General features: G+C 51.7%; 1 protein-coding gene across 2 annotated transcripts; it reads left to right on the top strand.

The window, feature by feature from the left end:
- The first annotated feature begins 1267 nt into the window (after positions 1-1267).
- On the top strand, positions 1268-20287 carry RSPH1 (radial spoke head component 1). Of its 2 annotated transcripts, XM_055313729.1 has the most exons (9): positions 1268-1321; positions 3854-3967; positions 4085-4190; positions 8222-8312; positions 8815-8950; positions 13126-13197; positions 15559-15721; positions 16553-16708; positions 20235-20287. In XM_055313729.1, exons 1-9 carry the CDS (start codon positions 1268-1270, stop codon positions 20285-20287), a joined length of 945 nt encoding a protein of 314 aa, XP_055169704.1. The 2 variants fall into 2 exon arrangements, with proteins under 2 accessions (XP_055169704.1, XP_055169705.1); XM_055313730.1 differs by lacking the exon at positions 3854-3967.
- The last annotated feature ends 4498 nt before the right edge of the window (positions 20288-24785 follow it).

The following is a 24785-nucleotide window of genomic DNA, read 5'->3' as shown; positions in this document are numbered from 1 at the left end:
CTGTGAATCTCTGCCAAAATGCAAGTGATGGCAGCTGACTCCCCGGCTATAGCAAGCTCTGAATAAATGGCCTTTGCTTGTTCATTTGAGTGGTCCTTATTGACACAAACAAAATAGAGATTCTTTTAAGTACCATTGATGAAGAAAGACCTCGACCATGTTTTCATCTCACCGAGGATCTAAAGGCCCAGATGGACTGGATCTCACTGGCTTGGCTGAGCATCTACTGTGTGAAAAACCCTTTTCTAGGTGCTGTGGGGGCTGATGGCTAGCTGGATGGATGGTGGGTGGATGACAAGCAGGTGGATGATGCGTGGAGTTCAAGTCCTTTCCTCCTTGAGACATAGAGGAGACTGGACTCATCATGTTTGAGGTGGAGGAGGGGTGTCAAACCCTGAAGCGAATCAGTGTGGACGCGCCTCTGCTAAGAGGTTAGAGCTGACTCCCTGCGACAGGAGGGGATGTTTATAAACAAGAGGAAGGCTGTCAGCGGACCCGTTTCTCTGGACTGTCAACACTGGTCAGGAGAGCCCAGAAAGGCGAGGAGGAGAGGGCAGGGCCCACGGAGGGACCCAAGAGGCCAAGGGAGGGGTCGAGCGGGGCAGCACTCAGCGGCGGGCAGAGGGGAGGCCCTGTCCAGAGCTGGCCTCTGTGCGTCTTCTGTGCACCCCCTCTTTACGGCCCTGACCCAAAGGTGCCTCCTCGTTACAGCATCACCCAGCAGCCGACGGCGGGATCCCGGCCAGCCCAGGGTGTCCAGGTCAGAGAGCTGGTGGGTACCAAGTCCGCCCCGAGCCCCGCCCCCTCCCTCTCCCCGGGCGGCGATTGGTGGAGCCCCTCCCGTTGCTATGGCAGCACTCGGACGCGGCCAGTGGCTCCGCCCCGCGCCATCGCGCTCCAGGCCACGCCCCCTCTCCATTCCCGAGTCCCGCCCCCTCCCTCTTCCCGGGCGGCGATTGGTGGAGCCCCTCCCGTTGCTATGACAGCACCCGGACGCGGCCAGTGGCTCCGCCCCGCGCTTTCCCGCTCCAGGCCACGCCCCCTCTCATCTCAAGTTCCGTCCCCTCCCTCTCCCCGGGCGGCGATAGGCCGAGGGCCCCTCCTGTTGCTATGGCAGCACCCGGACGCGGCCAGTGGCTCCGCCCCGCGCCGGAGGAGGGGGCGGGGCAGGCCGCGTCTCCATGGCGACGGCGGACGCGGCGGTGCAGGCGGTGGGGATCTACAGAGACGCGCTGGTGGCGGCGAGGACCCAGACCCGGGCGAGGCCATGTCGGACCTGGGCTCGGAGGAGCTGGAGGAGGAGGGAGAGAATGATATTGGGGTGAGAGCTGGGTGAGGGGTGGGGGCTCCCCGGGCGCACCCCCGGAGGCCAGTGCGGCCAAAGCAGCGCCCAGTCCTGGAAGCTGGCGGTGAAAGGAGAACAACTGACATCTTCTCGCCACATCCCTTGTCGCCGCTGCCTCCCCTCCTGTCTCCTCCCCATCCGCCCTCCCGTGTTCCGAGGCAGCCTCTGGAGCGTCCTCCGCCTGCCATGCCCGCCAGGTGGAGCATCCGCTGCTGCCGCTCCCTGCCCGGTGTCTGTGGCTGGCCGCCACCCCTCCTGCCGGGCCGTGATGAACAGTCATTCCTGCAGTGGAGCTCAGCTCCTCGGGCTCAGGGTGGACGGACAGCTGCTTGGCCAGCCTTCAAGAGATGCTGAGAAGGTCTCAGCGAACGCTTCCCCAAGGCATGCCCTAGAGGCCTGGAAAGACTAATGCTTCTCTGGGAGCTGAGCCAAGTCGTAGGACTCATCCCCTGGTGTAGACAGACAGTGGCGAGGCGGTGCCGGGTGCACCTTATCCAGTGGAGTGAGCTGGGCGCCGTGTGCACATAAACATGTAATCACAGATGAATCCACTCTAGCCCAGAGGGTGCCATTTCTTGGCTGACAGTTGGGAACCCCAGCCATGGTGTGTGTGTGTTCAGGATACAGAGTTGAGATGGTTTCCGAATTATTATTATTATTATTATTATTATTATTTTATGGTTTCCGAGTTAACTGAAAAATCTGTCACCTCTTGCTGTGACCCATGGGTCGGTGCCTTCTGGGACCTTCTTGGCAGCTCTGTGCACTGGTCTCCCAGCTTCTGCCCTAGTTACTGCTCAAGACAAGCACCTCTACGAAGCAGAGCCGCCCGGCAGGCAGGCAGAGCCAGAAGCCCGGGATCTGCGTGCTCTCAGGACAGCCAGCCGCTCGTGCTTAAAAAGCAGGACAAACTGCAGTGATTTACACCCCAGAATCCCCTGTGCAACGAGGCTGAGTCTGGGACGTCTCCAGACATTCTCATGCTCCTCTTCCATATCTGTTTCCCCCTCCCGTTTATTGATTTCCCGGGGAGCACTTTAAAAAAAAATCACTTGCTCAGGGTCTGCTTCCGGGGGAACCCGACTTACAACATCTGCCCAGGAAGACTTCAAGTTTGTCTCCTAGGATGGCCCTAGTGATTCGTAACTTTTTTGTTGCCCATAAATCCACAGCTGGGGTCATTTTAAAGGGTTCCCTTCTATTCAGTCACCCCAGTGGCTCAGCATTGGGTGCACTGGGAGGGCTTCTGAGCAAGGGTGGGGGGAAGCTTTTATACATTGTGATTTAGATCTGTAAAGCCACACGTTTTTACCTTCTGCTCTGAGCAAGGATTTCTGGGCTAGATCGTGCGAGGCAAGGGCGGACCCCAGAAGCATTTGTTTCCAAAGTCCTAGTAGCGTGTTTGAGCCTGTGTTGCAATACGTCTTTGCAGATCCAACTCCACGTGAAATCATTACTCTGTGCCCCGGCCCTTTTATTATTTATTCCGTGCACTCTGCGCTCACGACGAGGTGCTTGAGGAATGTTTGTTTTGTGAAGGGTAAGGAGAAAACAGGTGAATTACAAGCTTGTGTTAGGTTCTTTTTTTTTATTGACTTACTTTTAAGATATGTAATTATTTCTATCTTACCGTATTAGTCCATGAGTGTTTGAAACTCTCTTGATAAAGAGTTTATTACTTTTTTATTTATTTTTTTAAAGAATTTATTTATTTATTCATGAGAGACAGAGAGAGAGACACAGAGAGAGAGACAGAGAGAGGCAGAGACAGGCTCCATGCAGGGACCCCAACATGGGACTCGATCCCGGGTCTCCAGGATCATACCCTGGGCTGAAGGCAGCGCTAAACTGCTGAACCACCTGAGCTGCCCTGATAAAGAGTTTAAACTTGATAAGGAGATGAGCTAAGTGGAGTTGGGGACTCTTGAGACAACTGAGCCCCAGTGACTCAGTTTCCCCATGTGGCTTCCCCTCCCCCTGACACCTCCTGAGGCTGAAAGCTGTCCTGACATCGCAGGCACCCAGGAATCCAGGAATCCTTGAAGGAAGAGTTGGGTGGGGTTTTTTTGTTTTTTGGTTTTTTTTTTTTGTTTTTTCATTCGAAATTCCTGGATTACTGGCGGCAGCAACAGGGAGGTATTTGTGTGGCCTGAGACCTATTCCCCCTGCATGTATTACTTCACATCCGTCCCCATAAAGGACACAATTTGGAATGCCTCTCGTTTTCCACAATTTGTTGGCCTCATTTACAATGTGAAGGATTATCATGATAAATTACCAGCTCAGATACCGGAGACAGCGAGTGAGACTCCCACCAGTGACAGGCACTAGGTGTGTCCCCTTGGACCAATGCTTCATGTCGCCCAGGTGTGGTTGCCTACCTCACCTGTAATATGGGGCTGGGGATTGGGAGGGATTCAATGAAATACTCTTTTATGTAAAGATGCTTAAGACATCCTTAGTGACGAATACACAGTAGCTGTAATTATCCTTGTCTCCTCTGCCCAGGAATACGACGGGGAACGGAATGAGGCAGGCGAACGACACGGACACGGGAAGGCAAGACTGCCCAACGGGGACACGTATGAAGGGAACTACGAGCACGGTAAAAGACACGGCCAGGTCAGAACTGGTGCTGCCGGGAGGTAGCTTATTCCAGTCAGTGCGCCAGCGGCGAGCACCGCAGGGCTGAGCACGTATCAGGAATGATATGAATCGTATATAATCAATGTGTTTCAGGGGATCTACAGATTTAAAAGTGGTGCTCGGTACATCGGAGAGTACGTTAAAAATAAAAAGCACGGTCACGGCACTTTTATATACCCAGATGGATCAAGATACGAAGGTAAAACGTGCTCACAGAACAGATTTCTGGGCCGTAGAGCCTTGTTTGGGGACCGAACTTGTCTGTGGATGCTGGGCCGTTCGAGGGAGCTCCAAGTTCTCCAGGTTGGTCAGTCACTCTGCAAACACGGGCTGTGCTCCTGTGTTCTCAGGGCTGACGCAGAAACCAGAAAGCCCTGAGACCCACGAATTGGCCCCGGGGGGGGGGGAATATGACTCTCCCTCGTGAGCCCACGTGCTGAACAGCAAAAGCAAGGACGCCCTGGGGGAGGGCAGACCCTCGTGGGGTCCGGAAACAGGTGCTCTGTGATGCTCCTGCCCTTGAAGCTGATTTTGCTGTTTCTCTCTCTGACCCACCCCTCTCTTGATGAACATGCGTGGTTTCTTTAGACTTGGGGGTTCCTTCGTTGAAGGCTTCTTGCTGGGGGAGATGTTCGGCCTCGTTAAGCTGGCATTCCTCTGCCTGCCACGATTTCTTGCCTGCCAGTGTCACGTCTCAGGAGGATCGTTGTTCCCTGATTTCCGAGAATGCTCCCTGCTGTCCCCGCATACCGTCATCGCCTGGTGTGACTGCCGTGCTGGTCTGATCCCCATGAGGGGTGAACCTGGGAGGAGAGACAAGTGGGAAGTGGGTGTGAGGCCTGAGAAACCATGCAGGGTTCTGTGTTCTGGACTTTTCCTGAGACTTATCCAGTTTGGGTCAGATTTCCCAGGAGATCTGTGACCGCAACCCTGGAGCTGTGGTGACAAGAGGTGGGCCCTCCTGCAGGGAGCTTCCCCGCTCGCTGGCCTGGCTCTCTGGCCCGCAGATGAGGAAGGTACCCTGGGCACCGTGCCTGGCAGGTGGCGAGCGCTCAGGACGGGCTTCCCCGGGCAGCGCCGTGGTAGCGTAGCTTCCTGATGAGGACGTGTCCTTCGGGTGCAAGGCGGAGCTGCCTCTCTGGTTGCTAAATGGAAGTGGAACCAAGGAATTGCAAACCAGATGTACTGCCAGGGTCCGAGGCCCCGGGGGAGGGTGCCAATGCCGTTCCTGTTAAGAGAGAGAGTTGCGGCTCCGTTTCATAGTTCTCAGAGCAATTATTCCAGAAGGAGCACCATCTGCTTTTTAAATGAACTTCAGACAATTTAATTTAGGGTTTGATTTAATGCCTTCCAGACTGTTATGACCCTAATCTCATCGTTGCCATGTTTTATCTTAGTCTAGATGTCAATACAAGCCGAACAACATGTGCATATATATAAAGGATGCAGGGGCAGCCCGGGTGGCTCAGCGGTTTAGCATCTGCCTTCCACCCAGGGTGTGACCCTGGAGTCCCAGGATCGAGTCCCATGTCAGGCTCCTTGCATGGAGCCTGCTTCTCCCTCTGCCTGTGTCTCTGCCTCTCTCTCTCTCTCTTTCTGTGTCTCTCATGAATGAATAAATAAAATCTTAAAAAAAAATAAAAAGGATGCTCAGAACAAGGGGTGGAAGGAGTTTTTAACATGCAGGTTAGCCAACACACAGCTTTGGAAACAGCCGTGAGTTTTCGCGTCTCCGAGTGGCTCTGTATCTTAAAGGGTGCAGGGTGTGGTCACTACTCAGAGGTTTCTTCTCCCGGGTCAGAAGCCACAATGTTAATTTTAGCTCCTGAGGTGAACCGGAGCTAAAGCTCTAAGTTGACATGTGGCTGACTTCTTCAAAGTCCTGTGTTGCTCGGCTGCCATCCTAAGGGACGTGCAGAGTGGTTTCCTGCAGGGTAGCTAGTGCGCTCGGCCCCAGCCCGAGGTGTGGGGCGCATTGGTGATCTCCCAGACAGGAGGCGGGCCCGGTGGGGGAGCCCAGGGATGAGCGGACACCCCTGCTGTGAGGGCCCCTTGGGCAGAGGCAGGGAGGCAGGGGTGCTTGGCGGAGCAGGGGATGAGGTTGGAGGGGAGCGGAGGGGGCCAGGCTTCGGAGGGGTGTGTGGACCACCTCTGCAGATGGCGAGGTGTGGGGACGGAGGGTCGGTGAGGCCTGGGAAAGGAGAGGGAGCACCACTCTCCAGCACCCCTCTCCCGCATTGGCCCTGTTGCCAGCTGCAAGGGGTGAATGGAGATGAAGATGTTGAGTAAGGAAATTGTGGAGAAATAAGATAATAGGATGGCTTGAAGCTGGCTATTCTGGAAGCTCTCGAGGGCAGGAGCCAAAGGAAGGCATGAACACTTGGCCCTTGGGGGTGCTTGTGAAGAGGGCATGAAGTTGGAGCCAGAGAAACCGAGATTTTTGTTTCGGTCCTGCTGTGCGGCCTTGGGCAATGTGCGTGGATCCCTCTGGTTTTGGGTGTTGTCTCCGTAAAAATGTGATGCGGTTATTACGTGTCCCAGTGGAGGCGGCCAGTGCAAAGCCCGTCGCTGTTGGGAACCATCACCGGGGTGATTCCCCACCAGTGTCAGCTCCTGTCTCTCCATGTCTATAGCTGACCCAGCAGCGGAGGGAGCCAGCAGGGCAGACAGTGACTAACCTGCATTTTAGTGGAAGAGAGCTTCTCGAAAGAGCATTTCATTTTATTTTTATTTTTTATTTTTTAAAGATTTTATTTATTTACTTACTTATTCGTTTGAGAAAGAGAGAGAGAGCCCATGTGCATGAGCGGGGGTGAGAGGGCAGAGGGAGAGAGAGTCCCTCTGCCTTCGGCTCAGGGCGTGACTCCGGGGTCCTAGGATCGAGTTCCTCATCGGGCTCCCTGCATGGAGCCTGCTTCTCCCTCTGCCTGTGTCTCTGCTTCTCTCTCTGTGTCTCTCATGAATGAATAAATAAAATCTTTAAAAAAGAAAACAAGAGTCAGATGCTTAACTGACGGAGCCACCCAGATGCCGCAGAGCATTTCATTTTACATGGTCTTTCATCCCCAGAGCTCTAGACCGGGGAGCCCTGGAAGCCCTGGGGACCATGGTGGGGTGAACACCCGTGGGGAGCTTTGTAAGGGGACCGTGTGCCCCTGGAGGAAAACCAACCCGGACCACAGCCAACCGACCTGAACAGAAGTGTATGAGGATTTCTCCTGAACAGAAGTGTTAAAAATCCATGTCTGACGTGCCTGCAGCACGCCTCTTCCTTACCTTTCTAGCTCGTAATGGAGTGTCTCTGACAACAATTTTGCGATGTCCCTTTCTACGGAGAAAATAGAGAATCCTGTCTTCTGTCTTTGATCAAAGACATATCAAAATTAGTTTTTAAAAATTATTCACAGTCTAGAAAAGTGTGATTCAGAGTAATAACTTGTTCTTAGCGGTGCCATGTGATTTTTTAAGGATAGTCGTCAACTTTGGAGACCTCTATCAAGTTTCTTTCACTTGGGAGCTGTAAGATTGGAGGATGCCCTAAGTCTCCTGGTACAGGGATCAACCTTCAAGAATTGACAACATTCACTAACCAGATTGCTGTTGTCATTACGGTAGAGGTGTTAGGAATTTTATGGTACCTTTGCCAATTCCAGTGTTTCTTAGGAAGTTGGCAGGAGATTAGCAGGACCCTGCGTGGAGGCGCGTAGGCAGGGACAGTCAGGGAGGAGTCCAAGCAGAGGCCGTGGTTGGGAACCGTGCGGCATCCACATGCGTGGAGCTGGTGTGCAGGTGGGACACCCGGGGCACCCAGGCCGGAAAGGTGTGCGGGAGCCAGGTGATGAAGTGGGAAATAGTGTGAGCTGTTGGCAAGAGGCTGAGGAGGGATCATCAAGCTTCGAAGTTGTTACTGGATTGCTAAACACATGCAAGCAGCAAGGGTGTGGGGTAGGGAGACAAAAGCCTGATCTGAATCCAAGCTCTGCCCGTGGCCAACTGTGACGCCCGCTGGTGGCGCACACAGGTGACTGTGGCCCACCTGCATACACCTGCCCGGACCTGCCCCCGGTGAGCTCCTGACTCAGCTTCCCTTAACCAGCCCTCCCCCCACCAATGCCATGCCATGGAGCCAGAGGGGCAGGGGGACAGAGGGGAGTCACAGAGGGAGGAGGCAGCAGATGAAGGCCATCCCGTGCCTCTCACCCGGGCCTGCTTTTGTGTCGTCCCTTCCAGGCGAGTGGGCCGATGACCTAAGGCATGGCTATGGTGTGTACTACTACGTCAATAATGATACCTACACTGGAGAGTGGTTTGCTCACCAAAGGTTTGCGTTCTCTCTTCCGTTCTGTAGACCTATTTATGTAATGGGAATAGGATGATGCCTTAGCATGAAGCACAATCATGACAAAAGCCCACTAGCCAGCTTTGCCAGGCAGCTGCAGCCCTTCATGGCTTGAAGGTGAGCATGCCAGAGGTGACACTGCCAGGCAGGTGCAGACTTGCTGGGACAATACGTGGTCCTTGGTTCAAGAGCCCCCATGGCAACGAGCCCACCGAAGAACCCTCCTGGGGACAGGGCCACAGCTCCCAGGAGCACCGCCTCTGACCCCCCACCCCCGTGGCCTGGCTGATGTGCAAAGAGGCAGTCACTGTCCTGTGGGCAGTGCCCCTCCCATGTGTGGGCACACAGAGCAGGAGCGTGCTCTGGTGGGGCAAAGACAGAGAAGCCAAGTGTAGACATCCTCCATTTAAATAGCTTTCTTACAGATCTGGAAGGTTTTCCACTGTGTCGGAGCAAAATGCACTCTCCTCTCTGTCTTAACCAGGCACGGGCAAGGCACCTATTTCTACGCAGAGACGGGCAGCAAGTATGTAGGTACCTGGGTGAACGGGCAGCAAGAGGGAGCAGCTGAGCTCATTCACTTGAACCACAGATACCAGGGCAAGTTCTTGAACAAAAACGTAAGTCAGCGGGAAACAATGTGTGCCAATGAAATGCACAATAGCCTCTCCCCCCAGTCTATGTAAATATGTGAATGAGGAATACCAAAAATCCAGAGAACCCCCCCCCCAAATACAGAGGGTGGGCAGCCATGCGTCTCCCCAGGCCTCTGATGCTGGCAAAGGGTGGGGTGTAGGGCACTTGCTTCTCTTCTCCGCATGTCAGTGACATCCCCACCCTCCCTGGGCTGCCATCCATCCCGTTGCTATAACGTGGGGGCATCCTGCCTCTCATATGTGCTCCTCGTCGTAGATAGATCGGCCGTGAAACATCTGCGGTTGACCATGTGTGTGTTTGGACTTTCTTTGCCCTGGGAGGCATGGGGCTGGGGCCCTGGGGAGGCCGACCCACGAGCTTCTTGCTGCAGGCCTGCCCACCCACCCTGGGCGTGGGCTTGGGTGTCACGGTGTCCAGTCCGCGGTGCCCACGATTGGTCATTTCTGTGTGGCGGGCTCTACGGCTGTGCCAAGCCCTGCCGGGATGCAGAGAAGCCCTCATAACTCGGCCCCACCACGCTGGCGCTCCTCGTGGCTTCGAGCTGGGGTTGGGCAGAAACTTCCCCTGAAGAGTTTGCCGAGCAAATTAGAGGCTTTAGGAGGTGACATGGAGGGGGGTGCCTGGGTAGCTCAGTGGGTTAAGCCTCCGACTCCTGGTTTCGGCTCAGGTTGTGACCTCAGGGTCGTGTGCTCAGCTGTCTCTCCCTCTGCCCCTTTTCTGCTCTCACTCTCTCTCTTAAATAAATAAATAAATAAATAAATAAATAAATATTTTAAAAAAAACAACCCAAGTTGGCATAGCGAATTTTGAACTGATTTAATGAAGTCGCCTCAGACTCTCTTAAAACTCAGTTTCCACTTACGTAGAATTCATGCCCCAATTAACAGATTCTACTCTCAAGTCTTTGTAAAGCAGCACATCCCCCGCCGACCCGAATCTATAAATTGCATGTGTAATTCCCAGCAAAATTCTCCTGGGGAGTTGTGTGGAGGGAAAGAGAATTTGGCAAAAGCGAATCTGGAAGCATCGATGAAGGCGGCGAGCCTACACTAACCTAGTTCTGCGAGTTAGTGAAAGCTATGCACATGACACGCAGGTACAGTTGACCCGTGAAGAAGGCAGGGGTCAGGGGCGCCGACCCCGGGCAAAGATCCACATGGGACTTTGACTCCCCTGAAACTTAACTGCTGACGGTGGGCCGTCGCCTGGAGGCCTTACCGATCACATAAAGAGTCGATTCACACATGCTCTGTATGTTATGGGTATTACACACGTTATTCTTACAATAAAATAAGCCACATACTTTGTATATGTATTATATGCTGAACTCTTATAATAAAGTAAGCTAGAGGAAAGGAAATGTCACTAAGAAAATCATAAGGAAGCCGAGCACCTGGGAGCTCAGGGGTTTAGGCGTCTCCCTTCGGCTCAGGTCATGATCCCAGGGTCCTGGGATCGAGTCCTGCATCAGGCTCCCTGCTCAGCGGGGAGCCTACTTCTCCCTCTCTGTCTGCCCACCTCCCCAGCTCATGCTCTCTCTCTGTCAAATAAATTAATAAAATCTTTTAAAAATCATGAAAAAAAAGAAAAATCATAAGGAAGAGAAATTCACAGCACTGGTCTGTATTTATTGAAAAAAAAAATCTGCCTATAAGTGGACCCGTGCAGTGTAGACCAGCGCTGTTGAAGGGTCGGCTGTCTCCAGGCACCCGGCCCTCCACCGCCCACCTGAGCTCCAGCCTTCCCTTCTCCCCCTGCTTCTTCCCTGCCGTGGCGTGTGACCCGGCCACGTTCTTCTGTGCAGCACGTCTGCGCACACTTACATGCAGCACGGGGCTTGTCACTATGTAAACGGGATCACGTTACATCAGGACATGAAAACACAGAGACACCTATCTTTTTGCGCATTTGGAATATTTACATAGGTTAGATATCACAATTGCTGAGTCTACAAATATTGACATTTTGAATCATGATTGCTATTGCCAACTGCCCTAAGAAGCCGTGCCAGTTCACATTCTGGCCAATAGACTCCGAGAGCCTCTGTCATACATTCTGCAACGTTGGACATCACCAGTCTTTAATGTTTTTGCAAATCCAATGGATAAAAAAAAAAAAGTCCTGGTTTTAATGTGCATTTCCTGATTCCTAGTGAAGTCCAGCATCTTTACACACTTGTGCTACTGGTTTGACTTTCTTCCTCAGGGAATTGCCTTTTCAAATCCTTACGGTCAAGTTGTTAAAAGACATTTTAAATAAAGCTTGATAATTAAAACTGAGATACCAGGATGGAGAAATACAGATCAGTGTAGCAGATTAGAAAGTCTAGGGGCAGATTCACGTGCATACGGCGACTCAGCTCCTGAAAAGGGGAGAACTCGAGGAGTGATGTTCGGACAACTTGATAGCCATTTTGGGAGAAAAACAAAGTCAGAATTTGTTGTCCATCATTAGATGAAGACATGCACTAGAGGGAGTAAAGGTTTAGATGTAAAAAAAAAAAATTACAGATAAAATGCTCATCAACTTTAAAATGAGGAAAGAGGACTTTCTTTTTTTTTTCAATGTTATTTATTTATTATTATTATTTTTTTTTGAAAGAGGACTTTCTAAACAGTAGCGTAAAGGAAAACCCAATAGATTTGCGTTGTTTTTTTTAGATAAAAAAAATCTATATTTTTTTATCTAAAATATCATATTGGGTTATTTGGGTTATTATTTTTAGATAAAAATAATACCTTGTAGATTAGAACACATTATAAAGAAAATTTAAGACATAAATGACCAATGGGATTAGGATATTTGTAACATTACGTATAAATGTATAAAGCACTTGCGTCGATCGATGATTTAATAGCTTAAAGATGTGACTTAATGATGAGATCCTGTTCTTCATATTTTTTAAAAAATGTAAAGATAGGACAAAATGTTAATGCCCAGGAAAAACAAGGGTTTGAATGCAAGGGGCTCTTAAGTGATGTTGTGGGAAGGAGAATTATTAGAGCCTCATTGTCATCAATACATAAAAAAATAGTGAGTCTATATATTTTGTGAGTATATATGTACACATCGTGTGTCTGTGTATGTGCCAGAAATTCCACTTGTGAAAACTTCCCTGAGGAAAATCTCACAAGTGTACGTAAGAGGTGACTCCGAATGTGTCTCCTGCAGGGGTCTTGGTGAAAGAATAACACCAGCACACCGAATATTAATGATAGTAAATGGGTAAAATAGATTATAACTCTTAAATGAGAGAAAATACCAGGCTGACAGATTGGTATCATGTACGACGATTTGCAAATATGGGAATTCATTTATGCCACATTTCTAAGTAAAAATAGAGTGTATGAGTCAGTGTACGTAATTATGGTCCAACCTTTTTTTTTTAAGATTTTATTTGTTTACTCATGAGGGACACAGAGAGAGGCAGAGACACAGGCAGAGGGAGAAGCAGGCTCCCTGCAGGGAGCCCGATGTGGGACTCGATCCCGGGACCTCAGGGTCATGGCCCTGAAGGCAGAGGCCCAACCGCTGAGCCACCCAGGTGTCCCATGGTCAAACTTTTATTTAGAAAAATCTATATACTAGAAATAAGGAATAAGGTTTTAAAGAATATGTCACAATATTTTTTTAAACAAATATCTTACTTCTTTGTGTATTTATTTAGAGTGTGGTGGTGAGGGGCAGAGGGAGAAAGAGAGAATCTCAAGCAGACTTCCCGTGAGCACGGAGCCAGGGCGGGTGGGGCCCGATCCCATGACCCCGAGATCACGACCTGAGCCAGAATCACGAGTCGGACACTTAACCGACCGAGCCATCCGGGCGCCCCAAGACCATGTCACAGTGTTATTAGCGCTCCTGTCTCTAGCTTGTGAGCCTGTGGGTGACATTTTTGTAATGAACGCATCCTTTTTATTGAGATAAAACTAAAGCTTAAATAACAAACCAAACAGGCCCTATACTTGGCAATTCCATCAGCCGTTGGTTCCTAAAAGCTTTCTTTAACACACATGGGGTGTCCCCCTCCCTGACCCTGGGCAGGTGTTTCTGGAGGTGACATCTCCGCAGCATTTTGCGTGCTCCGTTGGGGTGGGGAACGCAAGGAGTGAAGCGCTGCTTGGCTTCTCTTTGCTCGTAGCCTGTCGGCCCTGGAAAGTACGTGTTTGATGTCGGATGTGAACAGCATGGGGAGTACCGCCTAACGGACGTGGTGAGTGGCGGGGCGACAGGCGGTTCCCTGTATCCGTGGGTCGGAGGGCTGCCTGGGATGTCGAGCCCCCGATCCGAGGTCACACGGCTCTCGGCAGCCTTCCTGCTGTCCTCCTGTGTGCGCGTGCCGTAGTTTAGACCTGGATTTCCAGAACTAAACGGTATCGTTCACGGTTGCTGCTGGAGCCTACGCGTAGCTTTGGCCAAGAGGAGCCAGCTGGCCCCGAGTCGGCCCTGCTCTGGGCGGCATCCAGCTCCGGAATCGGCGGCCGTGGTGCCACCAGGTTTGTTTGGCGACAGCACTTTAGGTGTGCGGCTTGTGCTGTGCATGTTTTTTTTTTTTGTTTTTTTTTTTTTTTTGCCTTTTTGTTCCAGCATGTGACGTCAATGTGAATACTCGCTCGATGCTTCCCGGTTAGTATGAAGGGACCCGATCTGCAGGCGATGGAGTGAAATAGCTCAGCACCCTCTGCCTCCCCCGGGCCTCCCTGGGCACCTCCTCCCAGGACACCCCCAGGCCCAGGCCTGCCCTCCGCCCCTCTTTTCCTGCTCCCCGTCCTCTTGCATTCCTTTGGTCGCTCTGCCTGGGGCCCTCTGTTCCCCGAAACAGCCTGTGATTCCCCGAGGTCCTCCTCCTCTGCCGTGGCCAGAATGCCCCGTGGGCTCCCGGTGGCCTGTCCCCTGGCCTTATGCCACCCACTTGTCTGCACCGTCCCTTCGGACCAGCTGCCGTGGATTGTGGCGAGGGTCGGTTTCTCAGCTAGCTACCCAATTTGAAGTGGCCAAATGCTTGACTCTGTCGCTAAAAATAGGCCCACCCCACCCCCCAGGATCGTTTCTGCCCGGATCCCGGGACGTGTAGTCTGAGTGAGAGGGGCTCCCAGAGGCCATGCATCTGGAGGAATTTGATGGGTCTCCCCCGCTCAGGTGACTGCTCCCCGCATTCCCCCTCGGGAGGGCTCCGCACACATAGTTGGGAACCACAGACACAGTAGACTGCTACGTAGTTAGATTGTGACAGCGCCTAGGGAGTCCTTGCTGGGCTCTCCCTGGGGCTGGCACGCCCCTACTGGGCCCTGAAGCAACCTGCTGGCTAAACTTATTACACTTCCCCCACCCCACCCCCCAAATCTGGCCATTAGGGTCTCGTTAGAGATTGAGCTGCTATTGTGATTTGTGAAGTGACAAGAGCTAAAACAGCAGAGTAGTGGACAGTTTTAGTCTGACCTGGACCAAGTTCTTAGAAGTGAGTGTTTCGGGATGCAGGGGAGAGAGTAGAAAGAACATCCTGACACCTAAGGGGGGAATATGGCCATAAGCCCCCAGCACTGCTCCCGTTCAGGAATGAGCCTGCGAACCACCGCACACCCTGAGGACCTAGGTCTGAGGCCGCACTGGTGCTTTCCGGGAGGACAACCGGGGTCGTGCTACGCAGATAAACCGAGGGTCACACGCACAGAGAACATGAGATAGCAGGTGGTCAGGGGGCGGTTCTCCATGTGTGGTCCTGGGCTTGTGGCATCGGCAGCACCGTGGCCCTGGCTAGAAGCGCGGGTGATAGGGCCCCCCCCCCCATATCCCAATGCAGGCGCTCAGACCTGTGTTTCCACAAGCCCCCGGGGGCTCTGCTGCGATCCTAGGGCACTGGTGTCCCCTCGTGGGGGACAGAGCTCAGAAACTTTGAAACCGAGTCATCTATTTCTAAGTGACTCAGTGGAAGTAATAGGTGGGTCTCTGTCACTGTCGGACATATGATCCTCAACGTGACAGTGACATCTTCCTTATTTGTGGGATTGATGTTCAGATCTTTGGAATTTTGGGATAGTTATGAGATTGGGGATTAGGCCCCTACACTGGGCCAAATGGGCACGTGCCGGCTGCTGGCTGTTGCCGAAGTTAGACTCTTACAAAAGATCCCCCAGTTAGAGGTGATCGACTCTCACTCTGCTTTTGTGGGATCTCGTCTTCCCCCCATAATCGTTGATTCTAGGGCATTAGTTTTCAGGCCCTTCCATGCTACATGGCCATCCTAGGATGCTTTCAGCCCTTTCTTCAGACCTGGAATACGTGACTGAGCAACTGAAAGCCACACGCAGCCTTGGTCACTGCTTAATGGCTCCAGAAGGCTGGGGATGTCAAGCCTGGAAGCTGTTCACGGCGTGAGCAGGAGCGCATGGGTGCCGCGCTGCGATGCCTGTCCGCGCCTCCTCTAGGTGCTCCCAAGACGCACCTTCAAGCCCAGATCACACCAGGGACAGCTGACAACTGGGCTGTCACAGTGCCCGAATGTCCCCTCGCTGTGAACATCCCATGCCGAGTCTACACACATGTTGGTAATTTGACATTTTTAAACTTAAAATAGGAAAGAGGAGAAGAGGAGGAGGAGGAAGAGACGATGATGATGACTCTGGTTCCAAAATGGAAAGCCACCAAAATCACGGAACTGGCTCTGTGGACCCCGACCCTCCCTGAGGAGCATCCACCTGCAGAGGCGCCTGGCCCAGAAGAGGCTCCAGGAGCTGAGGGTATGGGCGCTTCTGGGGTACGGGGCACTTCTGGGGTGGGGTGCTGGGCATCTTCTCTTTGTGGGCCGCTAGTAGGTAGGGCTCTGGGAATTAGACTCTGGGCCTGTTTTGTGTGCAGGATATTGTCAGGGTCGGTGGGGGGGGGGCTAGGGAGGGGGTCAGAGCCTCCCGGGGGGGGTGTAAGGAGGGGTGGGCAGTGGGACTGACTGGTTGATGGACAACCTTATTGGTCCCATGGGAAGCCCTGCAGCTAAAAGCCCGCCCACCTTGGTCAGTGATGGGCTGCGGGTGTAAGTTGGGGCCAGGGCTGAGAGCAGCCTGGTGACAAGTCCTTCCTAAGACGTGGCGGTGGCTCTCCATCCCCATCCCACTGGGCCTCCTGAGACGTAGCCCAGGCTCCATGGGATGTTGAAGAAGGTTACACTGGGCAGGAGTCCTTGCATTGTGAGTGATTGAAAGCCAACTCAAACTGGCTCAAGTGAAATAATGCTAACTTATTGGGGTTCCTCCAGCTGGAGGGGTCGGGGTGGAGACAGCCCCAGGCAGGGCAGGGTCAGGCCTCCGCTCTCCGGTCTCTGCGTGTGGGCATTCCTTCCCTTTGGAGAGCAATGCTCTTTGACTTTATGCAGTAGAGCTGCCCCACCTGAACCCGTCGCCGAGCCAGGGGACAGATCTCCAGATCTGGGCTGGACTGGGTGACTTCAAGCAGGGAAGGTGGTCCCCGGAGGGAGGCCTATCAGCAGGAGAGAGGGGCACTGGCAGTGAGGAAGCAGCCGCCGGAGACACAGGCCTGCGGGCTACGTGATAGCGGTTCCCGTGGCTTCATCGCAGGTGACGGGGAGCTCATGGAGGAGGGCCAGGCTCTGGCAGACATTTCCGAAGGGGAGACTGACTCCTTGAGGCCTGGGGAGGATGACGGAGATTCCACCAGGGAGGACAGCCGGGAGTACGGCCGGGACGATTACCGATATGACACCACCGACCAGGGTGAGCACGCACAGGCCGGGGCAGGAGGCAGGTGCGCACTGGGAAGGGCTCTTGGATTCTCCTGCCTTTGTCCTCGGCCTCCTTGGACCACCCCAGGGACTGGGACGAGATCTCAGGGGCTGGCTGAGGACTTGCATGGGGCTGTGGGGATGTTGCTGTCTCAGGCCCTCCGACAAACCCCTTGACTGTAGCGGGGACAGCTTGCTGCCCCGCGTGGCCTCTCTCTTCCTGTCATGTGCTAATTATTTCCATTTTTATCAAAAGAACAGCCTCAGGCTGCAGAGTCTCACTAGAGATTTATAACATGCCTTTTTTTTTTTTTAACCTGATTTTACCATGGTCAGATCACAGGAGTATGATTAGAGGTTAGAGGCCAGCGGTGCTGGGAATCAGCCCTTGTTAAGTGGGCTTGAATGTACCATTAATCTAGAAGCCTCTGCATCTGCAGGTCACAGGCCAGGGATTGACCTTCTGTCTGCTTGGGGCTTCAGGTTCCTAGAATCTTCTAAAACCTTCCAAGTGCTGTGGGCACCACAAGGAAGTTCAGAGAGGGCTTTCTTATTGAACCCCAGTTTCTTACGTCTGGTTTAAGGCTGGTATCTTGGTGGTGAGGGAACCAGCGGTCTGGGAACAGCTGGCTCCAGACAGTGGTTGCTGGGTCAGGGACCCCGTGCCACTTGGTTTGTCTCTATTGCAAATTAAGAGCAAATCTCTTGTTTGAATGTTCGTACTCAGCATTGTTTTGAAGATAATATCCGAAATAATTAACTCCTGTAAAACAGGTTTCAATCTAAATGCTTTAGGTGCACATAGAATTAGGGTTTTGTTGGCCAGTGGTTCTGACTACCCTAGTGGTGCAGCGCAGAAACTCGTGCCGGGAGCTGGGTGGCCTGTGGCTGAGAGCGAAGGGGCCAGACACCAGGCTTTCCCGTTAGCACCTGGGAAAGAAAGAGGATGGCCTCTTTCTCATCTCCCTGCATCCTGCTTCTGTATCATGTGCCCTGAGATCCGTGAGGGTGGAGGATGCCTGCATCTGAAGAGCATTTAAATGGCACACGAATGCTCCATACGTGGAGACGTTGGCGGAGGCGGAGCACTTCCGACAGGTGGAGCTGTGCTTGCCTGGCTGGGGGGAATTGGGAGGCACCAAGGGCCTGATGGGAAGTGAGTGGAGAATCAGTGACTTGACTGCGGTGTGCCTACTGTGTGCCCACTGTGTTCCTGCTGTGTGCCTACTGTGTGCCCACTATGTGCCTCCTGTGTAAGTACAGTGTGCCTGCTGTGTGTTTGCTGTGTGACTACTATGTGCCTGCTGTGTGGCCACTGTGTACCTGCTGTGTGAGCGCTATGTGCCTGCTGTGTGCCTACTGTGTGCCTGCTGTGTGCCCACTACGTGCGTGCCTGGTGACCACTATGTGCCCACTGTGTACCTGCTGTGTGAGCGCTATGTGCCTGCTGTGTGCCTGCTGTGTGGCCACTGTATGACTGCTGTGTGCCTGCTGTGTGAGTACAGTGTGCCTGCTGTGTGCCCACTACGTGTGTGCCTGGTGACCACCATGTACCCACTGTGTACCTGCTGTGTGAGCGCTATGTGCCTGCTGTGTGCCTACTGTGTGCCTGCTGTGTGCCCACTACGTGCGTGCCTGGTGACCTGCTGTGTGAGCGCTATGTGCCTGCTGTGTGCCTGCTGTGTGACTGTTGCTGACTGCTGTGTACAGGAAGGTGCAAGGAGCAACTGGGGCAGCAGCAGAGGTATTTCTGAGAGGACATACCTCAGGCGAGTTGTAAGGCTGGAGTGGTGAGAAGGGAGCAACCAGAGGGAAATCCCCCCAGGGAGAGTGCAAGTCTGAGGACAGGGGGCGTATGGGGAGCAGGGCAGGTCACTTGGCCAAGAAAGTGAGGAGATAAACCTCTTTCTGATGGACTTTTCTTTGAGGGCTCACCATGGCATTGGACTTGACCCTGAAGGCAGTGAGGGGGGACAGTGGGGATGGGTGCCCTGGGGCCAGGCAGGCAGGAGGCAGGGGCTCCCTCAGGAGGTGAGGCCTTACCCACCTAGAAGCCATAGGGGTGAGAACAGAAGGAGGGGACAGGCGGGAGCAGTACTGAGGATGAGAGTCTCTGGGGCCTGGCTGGGAAACTGGGCCGAGTCCATGCCCTCAGGACCAGCTGGCACCTGAGCTGCGGACTCGTGAGTCAGCCCTGGGCAAAGGGGCGTTTCCTTTAGCTCCTGGGCTGTGTCCTTGGGGGACACTTGGCTCTGTCTGGAGACTTGGGGGCTGGGCAGGGCAGTGGGCAGAGGGGAGGGACAGTGCTACTGGCACCTTCCAGGCAGGTGCCAACATGTCAGAGTGCCTTAAATGAAAAACGGGCCTAAGTAAACAGTGGGCCTGGGTAGCAAACATCGCATGAGAATCACAAAAACTCAAGATTTAACAGGATTCCTATATAGGAATATATAGTCTGAGGTTCACCCTACTGATCTCTTTTCATCGCCAGCAGTGAGAGCTACAGAGTTTGCTTCACAAGAAAAAAATAACTCTGAATTTCATGATACTTTTGAGATAGTGTCTTATCAGAACGTAGCCAGTCCCTGCCTTTCTTTTCGTTGACGCAAGGGCCGCACGGTGACGCCTCGCGTTTGTAAAGCTGGTCCTATTTGGACAGCGTGTGCAGGCAAAGGTGCTTACTGAGCTCACTCTCACGCGAATATCCTCAGCAGTTTCTTCGGAGAAAGCTTCTGTTTAGTTTATTGCTGGTGTCGCAGGATTTGTGACCCCTTAGCACCGGGGTTCTTGGTCACATCACTTCAGAGAATGAAGGGGTAGATGAGACGAAGAGTGCTGGGCAGCAAAGCAAAGTTTATTGAACAAGAGTATAAAGCTCCCGGAGAGGGAAGGGGACCCGAGAGAGCTGCCCTTGGAGTTCCTAAGTTGAGGGGTGTTCATGAGCTCTTTTGAGGAGCTATCTCAAACATCAGGGTGTGCTGAGTCGTACCTACCTAAGCTAATGTCCATGTGCTTATGGTTTTTTTAAATTTTAATTTTAATTATTATTATTAATTATTATTATTATTATTATTATTATTATTATTATTTTGCTACGTTTGGGGGCTTAGGTCTTAATTGCCTCTTACCTGTGATATTGACAAATGATCTGTGGTTAATTGTCTTATTTTAGGACTTTTGCAGAAGTCACTTCTGCAAAGGCTACAGAGCAGAATGCTAGTCTGGTCCCGTCTTAGCTACAAAATAGGATGTCGGTGCTGTTTTATCTTAGCTGTCCTGACTCCGTATTTTCTTGTTGGGGACCCTGGCCCTGACTCCCTGACTGCCCAACGAACTCCTAACTCTGGTACCAAAGAAAAACTATGAAAGTCTGTATAAGATAAAATTTAACGTTGTTTTTTTTTGGCCCCATAAGTGCTTAGTATTTATAATATTATTCATTGCAAAAGATTTGTTAGCACACAGAATTTCAAAAGAGAAAATTCTGGAATATACTCATGGTTCTTTTCTCCCCTTAGGCATTGTTAGTTTTGAAGAAGAGGAAAGTAAACAATCAGAGCTGCCAGAGTGAGGTGAAGGAAGCAGGAATAGTAGGAGATCGTATCACAAAAACGCTCTGTTATTTGGCTAGTTTACGCTAATCCATTATTATTCTTTCTTTTTAGTTGTTAAGTAGTGTATGATATGAATAAATTTCTTCCTCATCCTTTGTTTACGGATGATCCTCTGTGGGTTCCTTAAGCTGGAAGTCTCCAGGTTATTCGGCTGTGGTTGTGCAGCCCTGTTTTCTCCTGGGATAAAGAAAGAGGTCACGGACCCCCAACTCTGCAGGAGGTGGCTCATGGGAGTGGCCTTCTGGCTGCGCTGGTAGAGTAACTACTCACTAAAGCTTCTCTCAAATCTGCCTCAAGAGAGCTACAAAGACACCCAGAAAGTAATTCTGTCTTTAACGTGCACAGAACACAGCATGGTAGGTAGACTTTGAGTGGGGCACCTTGGGGGGGGCTTAGTTGGTTGAGTATCTGACTCTTGATTTCAGTTCAGGTCATGATCTCGGGGTTGTGGAACGGAACCTCACGTAAGGCTCTATGCTCAGTGTGGAGTCTGCTTATCCCTCTGCTCCTCTCCCCAGCTCTCTCTCTCTTCTCTCTCTCTCTCTCTCTCTCGAAGGAAGGAAGGAAGGAAGGAGAGAGGGAGGGAGGGAGGGAAGGAAGGAAGGAAGGAAGGAAGGAAGGAAGGAAGGAAGGAAAGAAGAAAGGAAGTCTTAAAAAAATAAACTTCAGGCTTGGGCAAGAAACCATCAGCTGACATTGGAGGGGGCGCTCCTGCCCATTCCTTTGGCTTCAACATCCTAGCGTGGATTTCAGGGGTCCCTGCAGATGGTTGAGGGACAGGGCTACCCAAGGCATGGCTCTGCTCTGGGGTGCACACCCTTCAGGTCCCCCGATGGGTGGAGGGCTGATGCCTAGTCCACACCCACACTGTCTGGGTCCCTCCTGGCTCTCCCAGCACCACTGTGAAGCCACACACTTCTGGAAGAGCCCCTTCCCACGTCTCCCATCTCCCCAGCTTCACATCACCCATCCTCCTCCATCCCCAGAGTCACTTGGAGGGCGGTGTCTTCAGTTCACGCAGAATGTTCTCTGTAGTTGACGTGCCCAGCACCATACTCTGCATCTGGTCATTAGGTCCCAAAACATGGGCCCCCTTTAAGAACAATGCGTTACAATCCAGGCCTCCATACAAAAACGGACAGAGCATTATGAATATCAAATTGCATTAAGACACTCTTTTAGAATAAAAAATTCCAAAAAAAATTTCACACTAAAAAAAAAAAAGCTGGCAAATCCACAGATAGCACATGTAGAAAACTATTAGAATATTGATATTCTAACACTTGTACTTTTTTTTGTCAGCATACTCTTGCCTCTTCCTATGACAATAATTTTGCAAGATTTCCCATAGGGAGGGGATCCCTGGGTGGCTCAGGGGTTTAGCGCTGCCTTCAGCCTGGGGCATGACCCTGGAGACCCGGGATCGAGTCCCACATCAGGCTCCCTGCGTGGAGCCTGCTTCTCCCTCTGCCTGTGTCTCTGCCTCTCTCTCTCTCTCTCTCTGTGTCTCTCATGAATAAATAAATAACATCTTTAAAAAAAAGGATTTCTCATAGGGAGATTGGTGAGGTCATCACAGCTGTTCCTTTAGTGTGGATTATAATTACTGACCATCGAGGGGGATAAAGCATTGACCTTCACATCCCACATCTCGGGGCTCATGAAACTGCCTCAGGATTGTGCGCCACCAACATACAGTCTGATAAAATCCTCTTGTGTGTGATTTGCACCAATATTGTACATGCTGCATCATCACGTTCCGGACAGGAGAGCGTCCAACTTTATGTGTCTGATGATTGAAGTAATATGCACAGAATAGAGCCTGGTGCTGTGCTCCTCAAACCTCGTTCCTCCACTCCCACAGATGTGGGGCTGACCCCAAGGGACAAAGGGAGATGGAGGTCTGACCATACTTACTTACTTCACCATACTTACGTGTCGGAAGGCTGGGCAAGTCACCAAAACGGGTGGCAGGAGTATTTCTGGGAGCTATTCCAGAGCAGGTGGCAAGAACTGAGTTACGTGTAGAAGTTACTACGAACCAGGAACATACATATATTCTGGAAACCCACACGGTCAAACCCATCCCCAACTCAACTGACAAGGTACGGCCTTGGCGTGTTCCAAAAGTACCATCTCAGGACCCTTGGTGAAGACTAGAAGTCTGTCTAGACTCTGTTCTATACGTACATACACGTAAGAAAGCTTAACTTATGACTCAGGCACCGTAAGAGATTAGCAATAGTAACTAATAACCACGTGGAACAATTATAACAACATAGCATGAGGAAAGTTGCATGAATGTGGTCTCTGTCGCACGTAATATCTTACTGCACTGAGCTCACCCTTCTTGTGACGGCGGGAGAGAATAAGATGCCCGTGCGACGGGGCGAAGCGAGGTGAATGATGTACATCCTGTGACCTGGGGTGAGGCTACTTTTGACCTTCCAATGATATGTCATCTGCTTCTGGATGGTGTTTGGCTGTGTCTACACAAGGTGAGCAAACCTTTTAGAATCTCTAAAAGAAAGAAAGAAGAGTTTTCTTCGAGCCCAGGTTAGGACAGCTGCCTAGGGAACACGCTCTTTGCACAGAAGAAATGAGAATGAACAGTTTTTACAGGGTTATGTGCTTTTCTTTTTTTCTTCATCCTGTAAACTCTCAAAATTCATAGTTTAGCATATAGGCAGGAATCACGAGTTTTTTTTTATTTTTTATTTTTTTTAATTTTTATTTATTTATGATAGTCACACAGAGAGAGAGAGACAGAGACACAGGCAGGGAGAGAAGCAGGCTCCATGAACAGGGAGCCTGACGTGGGATTCGATCCGGGTCTCCAGGATCGCGCCCTGGGCCAAAGGCAAGCGCTAAACCACTGCGCCACCCAGGGATCCCTAATCACGAGTTTTATCGTAAAGGAATGCGGGAGCAGGAGCATCGATAGGTATCTCAAGGACAAGATGGTTTTCCTTTAGCTTATTCACAGAGCAAGTGCACGATGCGTGGGCTGCGGGCCGTAAATCAGGCTTTTAGTTTGAACAAAATGTACATACAGTCATGCTGACTTCGAAAGAAATCTAAGGAATGCCTGGGTGGCTCAGTGGTTGAGTGTCTGCCTTTGGCTCAGGGCGTGATCCCAGGGTCCTGGGATCGAGTCCTGCATCGGGTTCCCTGCATGGAGCCTGCTTCTCCCTCTGCCTGTGTCTCTGTCTCTCTCTCTGTGTGTCTCTCATGAATAAATAAATAAAATATTTTAAAAAAGAAAGAAAGGAATCTAAGCTGGTGTTAAGCTCAGAATTCAGAGGGTTTTTCTCTCAACTGCAGTAACTGCTGCAGAACTGGGTAGAACCACGGGGGAGGCGGGCTACGGTAGATGGTACGTTCTTCAGAATCATTTGAGGGTAAGACACGCCCAAGTGTTTCAGGGTATATTTTATGAAAATAGGAACATCCTCGTACAAGACCACCGTGTAAGCAAAATCGGGAAATCCCACATTGATATGATTTGATGGAATTCCCTCACTCCACACATCTTTATTCAGGTTTTGTCAGTCGCGTCCCCCCTGCCCTTTCGAGCTTAACGCGAGTGATACTGAGTGGTCATGCACGTGCTTTTGGGGTGTTTACATGTCATGCTTTGTGAAATGTCTGTTCAAATACTGTTCCGGTTTTTAAATGGCTTGTCTTACGTTTTGGATTGTAAAGATCGTTATTCTGGAAATAGGTCCCCCACCAGAGGCGTGTTTTCAGTCATTCACTGGCTCGCCTCGGTTTTCTTGGTCGGAGTCCTTGATGAGCAGAACCTCGAAATCAGGTCCGTCGAATCGGGCAGATGTATCCATAGGATTTGAGTGTCTTCCTTTCTGGGTTTTTCTGCTCCTTAGATTCTGTGCTCATTTTCCGGGGCTGCGGCTGCCCCTCACCCAGTCCTCTGACCCTTCGGGCCGGGCGGGGGCCGTGGAGGCTGGGATCGCTCTGTGCGGCTGCAGGCTGCGTTCGCCTGAATGGAAGTCCCGCTTACCAGCTTTTCCAGCAGCTCTCTTCTAGAAGCTGGCTGCCCTTTGTTCCCTCTCCACTGGCATCAGGGCCTTGTTTTGTAACTTCTGCGGACTGCATAGCTGTTCCCCAGGAGGGCTGCGTCCAGAAGGAGCTTACCAGGTGCGGAGCCTGCCGTGTGTGTGATGTTGGGGACAGCAGACTTCTGTTCGCCAAATGTCTTTGTCTCAAATGAAATGATTATGACATTCCTCTTGACCCCAATGTGGAAATGGTTCATATTCCAGGATTTTCAAGGCCGAGGCAGTCCCCTGGCCTCCGCCAGCCCCGTGGCTTTGTCTCCTTGGCCTTGGTTTCCTCAGAGCTGTTCCCTCCGCTGGAGCCGTCCTGGCAGCTACATCCTGCCCTGCATGATTGCCTTCCTGGGTGAGGAGGCTTTTGGGGCCCCATCTCAGACAA

Source organism: Nyctereutes procyonoides, unplaced genomic scaffold, assembly GCF_905146905.1.
Source record: "Nyctereutes procyonoides isolate TBG_1078 unplaced genomic scaffold, NYPRO_anot_genome, whole genome shotgun sequence".
Taxonomy (NCBI): Eukaryota; Metazoa; Chordata; class Mammalia; order Carnivora; family Canidae; genus Nyctereutes; species Nyctereutes procyonoides.
Note: the sequence above shows the minus strand (reverse complement) of the source record. Positions and strands in the feature narration are given on the sequence as shown.

Excerpts from the sequence above, each read along its gene's own strand:
- RSPH1 (XM_055313729.1), top strand. The coding sequence starts at position 1,268 with ATGTCGGACCTGGGCTCGGAGGAGCTGGAGGAGGAGGGAGAGAATGAT. Across the intron at positions 4,191-8,221 it reads AGATGGATCAAGATACGAAG|GCGAGTGGGCCGATGACCTA; the intron begins GTAAAACGTGCT and ends CGTCCCTTCCAG. Across the intron at positions 16,709-20,234 it reads ATATGACACCACCGACCAGG|GCATTGTTAGTTTTGAAGAA; the intron begins GTGAGCACGCAC and ends TTCTCCCCTTAG.